Raw genomic sequence first — 16,217 nt, 5'->3', positions numbered from 1 at the left:
GTAAATTGTAATTAAAAATTAAAGGTGCATTATGTAATAAATCTAAAGCAACTGGCTGTAAAATCCTCCTAATATGTCCCAGAGACGCAGGAATGATTTTCATACTGAACTCACCAACAACAACAGTACAGACAAAATATTTGCATTAAACATTTTTTTTTTGCAGACTGCAAATCATGTTAATGTTTTGAAATCATGTTTTGGCATGTGGCGCCACCTACCGCCGTCTACCAATCATTGAGTCTCTGCTGCCGAGCAACCACGGGTTGCCAGTTACGTCAGAAAATGAAACCTAAAAGACCTCGGTATTTTGAATTTGAATGTAGTAACTGTTTTTGGCCACATTCTTACATATGGCACATTTAAACTACTACTGGGTAAAAAAAGGATTCCATCCACCCCAGCTGGGAAACAGATTCAGAATTCAAAGTAAAACCAAACACCTGCCGGCAGGTATAATCTGATAGTAATGGCAGCTTTGCTGCAGTGTAATCTCACTCGTGTGAATGCACAGGGTTTCCCGTCAGTGCCGTGTGCATTGCAGGGTCGAGGATTTGACACACGGTGGATCCTCATCTGTATTTTTTTCGGTTGTACTGATTTAATTATTGTTATAATACGTGTTGAAAAGCCATTACAGTGTAAAAAGCTGATGGCAGGGGATGAAATGACAGCAGCATGAGAGGTGTTTTTAGTTTTATTTAAATGAGTAAAACGGGACTAAACTGTAGGACGATTAAAGCGACGTTCCTCTCATCTTCTCTCCTCTGGGACCCACTGATCTCTTCTCTCCTTTCAGGCCCGTTTTTCCACATAAATACAGTACAAAAGCTCTCTTCATGTCTGTTGTCACCTCACTGGCCCATAAACACACATTCACTCTCACAGAAACCTCCTCCTCTCCTCCTTTGATTCACTCACCTCATCCCTCCTCTCTGTTGTCTTTCTGCGGCTTCAATGAATATAACATTAAATGAATCAGAAATACACTCTGTGCATTGTTAATGTGGTAAACGACTATTCTAGCTGTAAATATCTGGTTTTTAATGGAATATGTACATAGGTGTATAGAGGCCTATTTCCAGTGTTCTAATGTTACATTGTGTTTGCTAATGGCGTTAGAAGACTATTGGATGATTAGAAAACCCTTGAAAACCCTTGTGTAATGACGTTAGCACAGCTGAAAACAGTTTTGCTGGTTCTTTGACGAAAGGGCAAAATGATTATTTTGAGGTCTTTTAGGTTTCGTTTTCTCCGCCGTTGTCGCTCCGACGTAACTGGCAACCCGTGGTTGCTCGGCAGCTGAGATTCTACTGACTGCAATGATTGGTAGAGAGCGGTAGGTGGCGCCACATGCCAAAACATGATTTCAAAACATAACACAAAAGATTTTTTTAATGCAAATATCTTGGCTGTACTGGTGTTGTTGGTGAGTTCAGTTTGTTATATGAATATTATTCCTGAGTCTCTGTGACATATTAGGGAGGATTTTAGGGCCAGTTTATTACGTAATGCACCTTTAAGTAATGTACTTTTATTTCAGAAACAAAACAGTAGCTTAAAATGCTAAAATGATTCACACCACAACCAGGTTAAATTATAGTTGTTTTACTCAGTATGATTAAATACATTGATTACAATAGCATGTTTTTTTATTATCCTTCCAAGTTTAAAAGCCTTTAAAAAAATCCCATCCCTGACCACCTGACATCTTTCAATGCAAACTCATCTTTGGAAATCCACATTAATCCATCTCTCAGGTTTAAAACCAGTCTTGAGCAAAATAACATGCACCGTGGTGTCGCTGCATGTGGCTGCTTCTGCCTGGAGAAGTAGGTGTTTGAACAGAAAAAAAAAAAAAAAAAAAAGGTTTCCTGTCTTCTCGGTCTCAACAGGGAGCCTCTCTTATATTTGGAATGATAGATTAGAGATCAGTCCAGATCACTGAGCTATCCCAGCGCCTGCTGTGAAGCTGTAATTAGCAATGACCGCCTGTCACTTTCCACTTCACAGTGGAATAACCCACATTACGATGACAGGAATCTTTCCATTTGAGTGCAGGATATTTTTCCTTTTGTTTAATGACGGGTGAATAAGAGGCAACACGGAAGTACAGTAGTATGTGGGAATAACAATATGTGAGTGGGAGTGCACGGTGTGTGGGTTGGTATGGTTGCTGCTCTGGCAGCGCCTCATGGCAGGTAGGAGGTTTTTTGGCGGAGACGAGTTGAGGAAACAAGACTCCAACTCACTATAAAATAACACACAGGTCACGGTCCTCAGTGATCATGTGTAGTTTTGGAAGAGGAAACCTTCAGATTCATCAGTGGGTCAGAAACTGTGTGTGTGTGTGTAGTGTTTGTACACTTTAGATGCACATCATCTCTAACCAACAATTCAATAAAATAACATACAGCGATCAATTTAGACAACATTCACACAGAGCCTGGATGAGAACCAGTGATGCTGTTTTTGGAGTCGCACAAAAAACCTTCAAAAAGGCCTTCAAAAAGAACAAACTTACGATTAAGAAAAACACTTGTAGCTTTACACGAACGCCAGATTTTGCTTGTTAAATTTGAAATTTGAAACAGGATAAAATGTATTTAATATATTTAATATATTTAATATGTTTATATACGGTTGGTGTAGTGGTTAGCACTCTTGCCTTTGCAGCAAGAAGACCCGGGTTCCTGGGTTCGAGCCCCGTTTGGAACAACTTCGGAACAAGGGCCTTTCTGCAAGGAGTTTGCATGTTCTCCCCGTGTGTGCGTGGGTTTTCTCCGAGTTCTCTGGCTTCCTCCCACAGTCCAAAAACATGCGATATGGGGATTAGGTGAATTGGTCACTCTAAATTGACCGTAGGTGTGAGTGTGTGAGTGAATGGTTGTTTGTCTCTATATGTGGCCCTGCGATGGACTGGCGAACTGTCCAGGGTGTACCCCGCCTATCGCTCAATGTCTGCTGAGATAGGCACAGCACCCCCCGTGACCCTCTGGTGGAGGAAAAAGCGGTAGAGAATGGATGGATGGATGGATGGATGTTTATATAACATTTGAGTTTTTGTCTCGATGTGCAAAAACCAGGACAAAAAATGGAAACTCTTCATTTTTTCCAACTCTCTCCTCTCTGGTGACAAAGTCGCTGATTCGCCAGCTTCCGAGCAAAGTCGCAATTTCACGAGAATAAAGTTGTAATTTTCCAGAATAAAGTCGTAATTTTATGAGAATAAAGTCGAAATTCATGTGAACAAATCGTCATTCACGAGAATAAGGTTGTAATGTTACAAGAATAAAGTTGTAATTTTACAAGAATAAAGTTGTAATTCACAAGAATAAAGTCGTAATTCACAAGAATAAGGTTGTAATGTTACAAGAATAAAGTCGTAATTTTACAAGATCAAAGTCGTAATTCACCAGGAAATTCACTGGAATAAAGTCATAATTTTACAAGAATAAAGTTGTAATTTTACAAGAATAAAGTCGTAATTCACAAGAATAAAGTCGTAAATTCACAAGAATAAAGTCGTAAATTTACAAGAATAAAGTCGTAAATTTACAAGAATAAAGTCGTAATTCACAAGAATGAAGTCATAATTTTACAAGAATAAAGTCGTAATTCACAAGAATAAAGTCGTAAATTTACAAGAATAAAGTCGTAAATTTACAAGAATAAAGTCGTAATTTTACGAGCATAAAGTCATAATTCACAAGAATAAAGTGGTAATTCACAAGAATGAAGTTGTAATTTTCTAAGAATGAAGTCGTAATTCATGATTATAAAGTCGTAATTTACAAGAATAAAGTCGGAATGTTACGGGCATAAAGTCATAATTCATGAGTATAAAGTTATCTAATGTATTATTGTTAATATTATCAGTCGACTACTAGCAGCCGTTTCCTCCTCCTCCTGAGATTTTACTTGAATAATAATTAGCACTTTGTTCTTGAAATTTTTTTTTTTTTTGGCCCTAATATTCCAGCATGTTAAACAAATTGATAAATATATTTAAAGATAAGGGGATTCCACACACGAGTTCCCTTTGACTTGACTTAATGTGTGGTAAATGATCAGTTACAGCTGCTTTAAAACGCTTGAAATGGTCCCAACAAAGTGTTGGCACTATCTCGCTGCATATTCTGGCACGCTTATGCAGATTTAGACATCTTTCCATAATCCCTCTCAGTCATAGCGAGAGAGAGAGAGTGATGCAGAAGAAAGCTGTCGGAAAACCATGCGGTTGAAGTTGCACAGACGCCGTAGCAGCCGCCGACGGTGACTGAGCATGAAAAGCGTAATGTTCGTCATTGTCATGTTCAACATTCGACAAGCTGAATCGCAGTCGTCACCCTTTTGATGCTGTCAACGCTGGGGAATCTGTGGCGAGAAGCAGGAGCCTCTGTTAGGAACAACAATGAGGGAGGAAGAAAAGAAGGTGGTTAAGTTTTTCCACTTTTACCCGAGAGCTTTCGCACCTGTTCCTCATCACGTCCTCCTTTCTCTTTTCTTGTACCTGAAGCACAATCACTCTCTTCTGTCCTTGCCTCATCTTCATCGTCTCCCTTATCTTCTGCCACTCAGTCGCTCCAGTCGTCTTTTCAACCTCCTCCTCCTCATCTTGTCATGCTGGCCAGGTGCAATGTAGCGTGCAATGAAAGCAGGGCCTGTTAATGGACAGCTTGCGCCCGACGCCCGGACCCCTGTGCCTCGTCGTCCTTCTGCTCCAGATCCTCTGTCCGCACAAAGAACACAAAACTGCTCTTTCTGGAAACACGGCTTTAACAGCGTCCAGGGGCCTGAAGTGGACCTCCAGAGATTAAAGAGAGAGAAAGAAAGGAAGAAAAAGACAATGTGGCACATGTCAAAGCGTAGTGGCGGCTACGTGTCCTGTTTGGGGCTACGTTAAATATGAAAAATGTAAGATTTTAACATGAATAATCTGCGTTTTGTGCAAAATCTATTTGTTTTAAAACTGTAGTGTCTAACTTTTAAACGCAAATAAGTTGTGTGTTATGTCCAGACAGACACGAGTCAACCGTAACACCGTGCTAGTAAAGTGAGACGACCACAAACGGGTTGTAGTGTGACAAAACGAAATGTTTCAGAGGTGACGTTTACTGATAAAAAAAATAGCAGTTTGTCTTGTCCTCACCCGCCCGTGTGCTTTTACTGTAAACCACGCTCCCTCCCCGTCAGGTCTGATAGTTTTGCTTGACAGAGCCTGTTTTCATGTGTAAGAGGCAGCATACATAAATAATGTTACATAGACCAAACAGACAAAAATCTCCAAAAGTTGCACACTGCAGCTTTAACTCCTATAGCAGGAAGTGATGGAGCAAAATCTTGAAAATTATGCTTATTTTGCTCGGTAATGGGGGAAACACTTCAGAATCAGAGAAGTATCGGTGTATTTTAGTCTTTCATTTTGAGAGAGCAATTTTTGTAATATCTGATCTGAAGAATCTAGGACATTTTTATCAATACGCAAGCTATTAGCTATTAGCTAGTTTTTTTCCGGACAGTCGTCATGGAAACATGTCACAGTTAACGTGCGCTAACCTAGTGCCCAGCACTAGTCGAAAGCCAAAGAGTAAAAATGGGTTTTAATATGTATTTTCAAATGAATACTGCATTATTGGGGTACCAAAAACCACATTAGTGCATTTTGAAAAGTCATATTCAACAGTAAATGTGGAATTAGCCATGACTTCAAACTTATTTATAGTTTTTACATTTTTTTAAGTGTCAAAATCATCTCAACATTGCATCACAATGTCATTAACTGGAAATTCCACAGAGCGCGATATTGTGTTAAAAGCCTCTGTTGTACACGAACAACACTCTTATAATAGACACAGGTCTATATTTAGATGGTCATCATTAAAGAAACATGCCTTCACATGAATTAAGTATTAGTAGAGCTCATCAAATATGGCAGATGCTGTAAAGATGTCAGAACCCTGAAGGATTTTGTGTGTATTTTAAAAAAAATTATAAAAATCCAGGTTAGGGGTAAAAGAGGACAAGTGATGATAGTTTTCAGGGCAGCTCACTGTGGTTGGTCCTTCACATGCCGTCGGCTGTTGCTGTTACTTGTTCCCAAAATGCAGTGCACGATGCTGAGTCTTCACTCGACAGTCGTCACCAAAAGGCCCAGTGTGTCATTTCAGCAGCTGATGTTTTCAATTCAGATGCAGTGCATGTGTGAAACTTTTGGCGCAGAGTGAGAGTCGGGGTGGAAGTGGAAGACGTGGAAAAATGGAGAATGACAGAAACAGAGGCTGTGACTCTGAGCGGGACACTGTGTTTAAAGGCGGAGACAGTGACATTTCTACTGTCATACATATACAGATATCAGGTAAAAGTGAGAGTGAGTCAGAAAAAGGGCAGAATCTCATGCCTTTCGTCCCTTTGGGAACATGACGGTGAATCCCCGCTCAATTCTCTAACCTTTCTGACACGGGTAATAATCCAACTTTTAAAGGTGTGTATCACATGGAAGAAGCTTTGGCTCAATGAGGTTTTTACCTTACGTTGGGGCATTGGAGACTCACTGTGGTAATGTCACACACTTGTACAAATCGGCAAGTTAAAACAAGCATCCGTGTGAAAATGGCGGCAACCAGTGTTGACTTAAAATGACTAAATGATGACTGGGAACAGGTTCAGTGAATGGTTGTCGTGAATGTCTAAGTAAGGCTAGATTCGACGAATCGACTTTTCTCACTGATTTTGATTGGAACAGTCGAGCGTTGCCTATGCATTGTGGGTTTGTGGAGCTCTGGTAGCTGACACACACAACCAAGGTAATGCTTCAGAAAAGTCCCATTGACTTAAATCAGGCAATATCTCGTAAAACTTGTCTCTGTCGACTGTTTTTATATTTGATGATGAAAGCTGCCGACAAAGAGTCAGGTTTTTTGAAAATTGTAGTTGGCTATTGTGCCCTGGGATGCTAAAGCAGTCACAGACATGGCTGGGAACCGCTTCCAGCGATAACTTTAGCATTATGCCAACTACAGGCATTTCGTCCCAGCTGTGGAGCGTCTGCTCGTCATGCTTAAGTATCGCTGGAAGCGGTTTCTCCTCCGTACGGACCTCGCTCCTGAAGACAACAAATTGTGTCCGTCTCTGCATGGTGTTGAGACCACACATCACGATGGTTCCTTCTCTGCAGATGTTTCCAGAGAGTGGTTGATGGTGAAAAGAAATGGCCATTACTTGATATTACCTATTATTTAGGTCAAAATATTTTGACTTCCGTTGGTGTGACGCAGTTTGCGTCCTGTGACGACAAAGCTTTCAGCCGGTGACTCGGTGACTCTCTGGAGTAAGATGAAGGGAAGTTAATCAGGAAGTTGAAGATGTCAGGATACTGCATGTCTGGAATAATGTCCTCAAATATATCCACTCTGTCACTCGATCGGTCTCCATAGATTGAAAGTGTGTCGTGAATTCTGACAGGTTAAATCCAGAACACAGGTGCCATTCATTTTTGCTGTGTCTGAGGATGAAGTGTGCTTCAGCCGTTGAAAAAGTTCCTTTCCCAGCCCCATCCAATCAAATCATGCTTAATGACACACCCAGAAATAGGTCAAACAAATTGTCCTTCACCATGAAGTCAATTTAATTCAATGAATTGTCTAGAAATCCTTCTTAAATAAGTTGTACGGTAACTTGTCATACAAGTATAACTGAAAAGAATGTAGAATGTTTTTAATAAAGTAATGCAATTTGCAAAAGTACATGCTCATAATGATTGTCCATTGTCTGTTCATTCATAAAGGATTGGCCATTAGGTACCAGATTAGCGCTCTCTTTATCTCCGATGAGCACATTTTCACATCGCCTCACTGAAATCAATGAGACGCTAATATCCTGTGCGACTCGTTCCACTTACCCACCGTTTCTGGAAGGAGCTGACGCTTGTTGAGAGATATCCGCATACCTGGAATAATTGAGTTAGATCTCAGTTGGCGTGTAATGAGGCGAAGTGTGGCGAAATGGCTTGATAACCTGACGGGGAGTAAAGTGCATTTGCAAAGCACTTATGTTGAAGACATTGCTCCGAGGGCAGCGATGACATCCTTTCAGAAGGTCGGGAAACCGATGAAGACGCTCCGCCGTCGTCAGGCGGCTTCACGTCTGCCCGTGACAGCCTCTAATGTGACTCGTTGTCATGTGACCTTTCATCGTGATGAGCCGCGAGTCGTCATTGCCATTGATCTGTCCTTCTGTCGCTGCAGTGAAATAAGTCAGAGTGATATGGGTTCTTTGCTGTTAGTGTATGTTCCCCTTGTTTTCTTAAAGGCTGCTCTTTTTTGATTAGAAATATCCTGCTCTGGATATGCCTGCCCTCCATATTACCCCAGTGGTTTTGAACCCTGACAACAGAGATTTAAAACTCCAGGATGGCAGTTTAGTCAAAAATAGAGACATTTGGGGACAATCAGCCACAACTCAACTATATGCTTACTTTCACTTTTCACTGATGCTGTTTCTTTCTGAAAATAATATAACAACTGCAAAGGAGAGAATCATACTCGGTGAACCTGAATGGTCTTCCAACTGTGGACTTTCTTCAAGATGTTTCATCAACAACAGCCTTAGACAAAGACTGGTGCACCCCCTCAAAAGACTGCAAACCGCACATCCAGAGGATTAACTTGGTTTATGGCTCTCCACAGTGGGGAATGGGCTCAGGACTCAGGAAAATGCACACTCTTTTGAGAATATAGACGTGCACATTTTGGACAGAGAAGATGGATGGATCGAGATAGATGAATGAGAATCGACGCAGATTTTCAGGTGTGTTCATAATATTTACGTTTACATTTAAGCCCTTTGTCCAAAGCGATTTACAAAAGAGGAATTTGCTACACAGAAGAAGTCTGGGAAAGATATCCTGACAGAGAGTAAGAGTGCAGAGGTGGATCCAAGTGCAGAAGGAGATCGTAAAGGGTACAGCAAGTGCTAGGACAGAAGATGCTCTTGGAAGAGCTGGATCTTCAAGATAGATCTTGAAGGGATGCCCCTGTTCTGGTAGCACTCTGTGACACGCAACAAAAGTCTTGGGTTGGGTGTTCTCACTCCCAGACGGCAAATATATGTTAGTAGTTGTGTCTTAGTAGTCTTTAGGTAGATCATTTTTGCTGTTTTAAATTGAAAATTAGTAGTTTGGATATTTGGATATGGCTTAAAGGGGAAGTAAGTAGTTTATAGTGACATCTAGAGGAGAGGCTGAAATTTACAACAAAGACTTGCTGCTCTGCTCACCCCCTCTCTTCCCTGAATGGGAGGGAAGGGAGGGGGTGTCCCTTTAAAGGGACAATATGTAGTATTTATGGGTTTAAATAACCCAAAATCCAATTTTTTATACATATTATGTGCTCCTGCATTGTCTAGTCGCTGTATAATAGTTTTTGTTTCATTTTCGTAGTGTTTCAAAAAGTCATGTAAAATAACATGACCGCGGTCCGCGGTTGCATAGCCACTGTTAGCAGCGAGACGCCATGTTTCTACCGGAGCCTGTAAGGACAAACGCGAGAGAACAAATCAAGCGTCTCTTTACTTGTAGCGGAAGTCCCGCCTCCTCTCTCTCCGCTTCGTCTGCTACGGCCGCGGTAGCTCGCCCTCTCCCTCGCCTCACGAACCTCATCTGCTGACACGGAGAAAGACGACGAGGACGACATTTGACCAGCTGCGGATACAGTAGCGCTCAGGGAAGGGAGGGGGTGAGCAGAGCAGCAGGTCTTTGTTGTAAATTTCAGCCTCTCCTCTAGATGGCACTATAAACTACTTATTTCCCCTTTAAGCCCTTTGTCCAAAACGATTTCCAAAAGAGGAATTAGCTACACCGAAGAAGTCTGGGAAAGAAATCCTGACAGAGGGTAAGAGTGCAGAGGTGGATCCAAGTGCAGAAGGAGATCGTACATGGTACAGCAAGGACAGAAGATGCTCTTGGAAGAGCTGGGTCTGTTCTGGTAGCACTCTGTGACACAGGAAAAAAGTCTTGGGTTGGGTGTTCTCACTCCCAGACGGCAAGTACAGTATATGTTGTAGTTAGTAGTGTCTTAGTAGTCTTTAGGTAGATCATTTTTGTTTGTAAATGCTGTTTTAAATTGAAAACGAGTAGTTTGGACATTTGGATATGGCTTAAGTACACCACCATATACACATCGACATGCAGGTCAAAGTTTTGTATGCAGTAAAGTAGACTTTTGTAGCTCTTCTTGTGCCATGTACCCAAAACCAGGAGTTCCATCGTGCAAACACAGACATTCCCACTGCCGTTGCCCTCTGCTGTAAGTTGATGAAACATCAAAAATGATCTCGGAGGACATTATTTAAAGATTAAAATCCTACACTGTGTCGCCTTTAAGGCAGCCTCGTGAGTTAGTGGTGCTCCATCAGTTTAACAGTCACAGGCATGAGTCACAGTAGGCAGCAGCGGAGGAGGAGGAGGAACGCCAATGTTATCAAAAGACAAAACAAGGTAAAGCTCCGTGAGTCACACACACACACACATATCAAAACCTTCCTCTCTCGGCCCAAGCAAGCTCGTCCAAAAAGCTCCTGTCAGGTACATGAGGTGCACACACACACACACACACACACACACACACACACACACACACACACACACACACACACACACACACACACACACACACACACACACACACACACACACACACACACACACACACATACCTCAAACAAAAAGACTGCTCTTTACCAACACAGTGTGGAAGCACTAAAAATATAAAAGTATTGTAAACCCAATTTCTCAGCCATCTCTTCACCATGACAACCGCAGATAGCAAAACACATCTTCCTCAAGGGAGGACGCAGTAGAAGAAGTTCACTTTGATACAAATAAAGAAACAACGGCCTGCGTTTATGTACACGACAACGTGTACAACATCACGATAGCATGTACAAGTATGTGTAAGAGCAACCGTAACATGCATGGACGTTGTGTTCATGAAGAGGTTTAGTGGTCATTATAGCAAACAATAACAACAAAAATCTCTATTGAGCAAAAACAACATAATCCTGTCCCGCACGAGAGAATAATTGGCCAGATTTTGGTCTCGATCTGGCCCGTGTGGTGCCTTCCAACAGATTATCTGGCCACATTATCCTGTAATGTGAGATCAACAAACATGTTATATGATATTTATGACTGAACAGCGATTAGGGCACGAGCAGAACCAATGAGAGCGAGTTGACCGGGAAAACAGATGTTGCATACTTTTGTTTAGAACTGTAACTTGTACGCAGACAGTCGGATGTCTGTTTACATTCTGAAGTCATGTTAAAATGCTTGGAATTTACTCCCTGAAATTGTTTTAAAAACACCAAGTGTGTGTGGTCCTGGATCTTCAAACTGGAAAGCATCTTCCAAATACAAAGACAAGTGTCTAAGTTTGTTTCATAGATTGAACTTTTTATCTTAGGTAAATGGTAAATGGTGTTGTATTTATATATGCATTGTAAACAAATGTATCCCTAACCTTAACCATAACTGGTTCATGCCTAACCTTAACTTAACCACAGTTCAAATATTCAGCCGTAAACTTAACCAGGTTCTGCCTCATAAGAACCAGGTTTTGGTCTCCATATGGACTACCAGTCCTGACAAGGTCAATTTATGCCAGAAATGCTGGCTGAGTGGTAGAAAGAAGCGTCTTTCAACTTCAACCATCTTTTTGAGGGTTCAGTTCCCTCAGGCTTCGCTAGTCTACATGCAAATGTGTCCTTGGGCAAGACACTTAGCCATGTTGCTCCTGACGGCTGTGCTGGCAGCGTGTGAATGTGTATGAACGACGTGTGATGCACATAGATGTGCTGTATGAAAGTGTGAGCGGATGTGTGTGAACAGAACACTTGTAGTGTAAAGCAGCTTTGAGCGAATGGCTGAGATGAGAAAAACGCTTTAGAAATACAGACAATTTACACACATGTATGTTCTTATAGCATTCTTAGTAAAGACATGACAAAGTCTCTTGCCCTTACCCTAACCTTTACCGCAATCCTAACACAAACCCCAACCCTAATCTAACACCCTTTCCCAATCGAAACCCAATCGAAACCCTAACCCTTACCCCAACATAAACCTAATCTAAACCCAACCTAAACCCAATCTAAACCCAACCTAAACCCAATCTAAACCCTAACCTAAATCCAACCTAAATCCTAACACTTACCCCCAACATAAACCTAATCTAAACCCAATCTAATCCATAACCTAAACCCTAACCCTAAACCAATCTAAACCCTAACCTAGACTCAATCTAAACCAACCTAAACCCAATTCTAAGACCAGAAACCAAGTCTTAACCCTCAAAAAGCCCTCTTCACATTATCTTGCCCTTACCCTAACCTAAACCCAATCTAAACCCCAACCTAAACCCTAAACTAAACCCCAACCTATACCCAATTCTAAGACCAGAAACCAAGTCTTAACCCTCAAACAGCCCTCTAAATGTCCCAGGACCAGTGGACCTTACAAAGATAGGCTTAAAACACAAATGTGTCCTCGCAGCCTACGATCATGTTCACGCACACACACACACACACACAATCCACAAATACACCCACAGCTCAACAGTAGATTTCATGAGTGCTTGCAGCATAAAGGCTGCTACCCCTTTCTCTCCCTCCCTCCCACCTGCCTCCCTCCCTCCCTCCCTCGCTTCCTTACTCTCTCGCTCTCTCTCTCTCTGCAATTCACTGTTTTTTGCAGCTTGTGGTGGTGGAACTCTCTTTTAGTCTGTTTTTGTTCATCTCTTAGAGAGAGAGAGAGAGACAAGCCTCCTTGCAGATTATCTTTTGTCTTTCTTGTTATCGTTCCCACACTCTTTCTCTCCCCCCCCCTCTCCCTCTCTCTCTCTTACACTCCTCTCTTTCTCACCCTCTGTCTTGTTACAAACACAGAACCTCTCCCTCTGCCTCTGTCTCCTGCTCCACAATTCCTATGCATCTTCTTGTGGCTGAGGGGAACAGGGACGTGATACTCCCCTCTTCCTCTCCTCCTCCTCCACCTCCTCCTCTGCCACCTCCACCTCTCCCTCCTCTCTGCATCACCTTGTGTCCTCTGGCTTCCTAACGGAGGGATAATGTTCTATTTCCAGCTGGTGATCATGGCTGGGACGGTGCTGCTGGCGTATTACTTCGAGTACACGGACACCTTCCCGGTGCACATCCAGGGCTTCTTCTGCTACGACAAGACCTTCTCCAAGCCCTACCCCGGTCCAGAGGACACCAGCAAGATCCCGCCGGTGCTCATCTACTCGCTCGTCACAGTCATCCCCACACTCACGGTAAGAGTTAGTGTCAAAGTGATAGAGGGACACACTTTTGAGAGTGTGGAGAATTGAAAGCATGAGTTGCAGAGTTGTTTGCTTTGTTGTTATACATCTGAGTTCCTCTTATGATGTGTTAGTTTATGCAGACCTGATGAATCAGTCGCCGGCGTTTGTGTTAAACGACGCAGAGGTAGCGTTTTTTCTTCTCGACAGGCAGCGTGAGAGAGAGTGAAAGGGTCATTTGAGAGAAGTCAAAGCAAGACGCACGATAGAGAGGCAACAGAAGTGGAGTTGGGACGGAGTGATGACGGCAGGCAGCGGATGAGCTGTCAGAGAAGAAAAAACACTGGAGATAAAAGGAGAGACGATGAAGCTCCAAGTCAGACGATTTGTTTGCGATTCAACTGTTGTTTGTGTGAGGTTAGATGTTTAGCCCTGAGCGAGAGAAGGCAGTGAGCGGTAAACGCACAACACCTGGCGCTGACTCCTGAGCACAGACGCACACCTGAACACCTTATACTTTCCTAGCAGAACACACACACACACAGCCATCCCACAGCCCACATGTGCAAAGTAGACAGCAACACAAACACAAACTAGTTTACGTGCAGTTTTCTCACAGTTTAGTCAACATACTGTATAGGAAGAAGGCTGTTATCTATTTTCTTTCACTTGTATTTTATGCTTCCCTTGTGAGGAAAAGGTTTGCCAGCATCACTGGTTTTTAACAATGACATATGGCCTCAGTGCATATGACACGAGCAGAGGAGGGAGCCAGTTGATGTTAATGTACAACAACAACAAAGTCTGTGTTGGGGGGGGCGGGGGTGGGGGGGATGACTCATCACACTTTAATACGCTTCTCCTTTCCAACCTTTCCCTATTACTTTAACCAGGTGTTTATTATTCTACCCTTGAATATAAACGTGGTGGATCTATAGTAATTACTTAAATTTTAATAGAGTTGAAGGCAACACAAATTAATTCAACCAAGGTCATGAGAAACTTTTTTCAGTGTGTAGTCAATAAACACTGCACAACTTCCACACTCCTTGTTCTGTCCATCATGGGCTCATTTAGGTTGTTTTGGGCTGTATGAGATTGTAGTGGCATGATAATCATAATGATAAAGAAGCAAGAATATCACAGTACGGTGTTAACAGCTCGAAATGTCGCCCCCTCTGGCCGTCATGCCATCATCGGAAACACGACTGACTGACTGACTGCTGTGACTGACACACACCCACCTGGGCTTTTATGATGAGTCATACAAACACAGCACATACCTTTGACACAGCATTACAGACTGTGATCTCCGTCTCGCTTTTTTTTCTTCTTTTTTAGATTTATCTCTAATTATTTCTGTCTCCTCCTCTTCTTCCTTTTTGATGAATCACTGTTGTGTTTTGTGTTCGCGTCTCAGCAGCAGCTGTCGCCCTCATCCTGGTCTGTGATTGGCTGCGACTGACTGAGCAAAAACACTGCAGTGTGAATTATGCTTTATATGGACCTGGATCAACCGAGTTCTTGGTATTTTTGCCCTCACCTTAACTCAGACAGGCCTCTCTCTTTAGGCACAATTCAACCTTTACACAAGGTCTTGAATTAGTTGAATGGATCCAAATTGAATCCACATAAAAGTGCAAATGTCACTCCACTCCTGGTTACCCCCAATCACATTCAAGTCACTTGTAATGCTTGACCACATTGCGAGATTTGGGTGTGCACGCATCTACTTCAGTTCAAACTGGTAACTTCTGGAGGAATCACACAATCCAGGTTGATCATATACGTCGTGACGATCTATGCCATCAACGCAGTGATGTCCCTCACTATTTCAGCAAATCAATAAACACATGGGACTTAAAGCGGACCTAGACCGGAAGTTCCAATTAACGCTGTTTTTTTAGTGTGTATCTGCGTCATTACCTTGTTTACGAAGCCCTGAAGGTTCAAAACAAACAGTTCAGCCATTGCTGAGAACGATGTGTTTTATTGTAATCTCGGGCTCAGCGAGATCTCTGAAAAAACCCGGTCCGGTTCCGTAAACAGCAGTTCTCCTGAACAGCAGATCCTCCTGCTCCGGGCACTAGTCCGGGCACATCCGGTTGCGTACATCGAACCTCAGAAGAAGAATAACGTCCGTTGTGGAGGTGTTTCACGAGCGACAGTGTCTTCTGAGTCTGGGTCAAAGTCATAAAATGGACTGCGGTGGAGAGTCGTGAAGAAGCTATTTTTAAACATTGTTAAAACAATGTTTTGGGGAACAGCGTCAGAAATGACAATTTCTCGTTTACAGCAACTAGGAGGTTTTTGACCATAAAAACAAGTTAATGTATGTAAGTAAACCTCCATAACTCACATATATGTGCAACAGGTCCACTCTATGTGAGCTTTAAAAAAACCTCCAGTCAAATCTGACCTGAGGTTAGATCAAGGTCAAGGTCTAGGGCACAGGACACATTGGATGCATTCAGACCATAGATTCTGCGTAAAAATACACATCATCTTCCAAAATCTCGTGATTTTAGATCTCATCTCCAACCAGGTACTTACTGGACCTGAATCTTGCAATTTAAGCGCCGTGAACTGCTCAGGAAGGTGTTTAGTGACATTATAAATCGTGAAGTGTGACGTAAACTTAATTTTCCCATAGACCTTCGTTCAAAAACTGCTACTTTCAAGGCTCCTCTTTTCAAACGTTATCAATTTCTTATACACAGTCTATGGTTCAGACATGTACTTAGTGCCAGGATGTCATCAGATCACTCAGCACGGACGATAATCCCAGGTCTGAACATGGTTTTACTGTTGTTTAAAGGTGCATTATGTAATAAATCTAAATCAACTGGCCATAAAATCCTCCTAATATGTCACAGAGACTCAGGAATAATGTTCATATAA

The 16,217-nt window shown here is 42.2% G+C and overlaps 1 protein-coding gene across 1 annotated transcript in view; it reads left to right on the top strand.

The window, feature by feature from the left end:
* Positions 1 to 16,217, top strand: part of plppr2a (phospholipid phosphatase related 2a) — a gene marked incomplete at both ends in the record, with an annotated part of 43,941 nt that overhangs the window by 9,435 nt on the left and 18,289 nt on the right. The window contains one exon of the mRNA XM_083896969.1: positions 13,140 to 13,328. Coding sequence (XP_083753095.1) covers positions 13,140 to 13,328 — 189 coding nt within the window. The remainder of the gene's footprint in view (positions 1 to 13,139; positions 13,329 to 16,217) is intronic.

The sequence above is a fragment of the Microchirus variegatus genome (assembly GCF_963457635.1).
Source record: "Microchirus variegatus genome assembly, chromosome: 10".
Classification (NCBI taxonomy): Eukaryota; Metazoa; Chordata; class Actinopteri; order Pleuronectiformes; family Soleidae; genus Microchirus; species Microchirus variegatus.
Note: the sequence above shows the minus strand (reverse complement) of the source record. Positions and strands in the feature narration are given on the sequence as shown.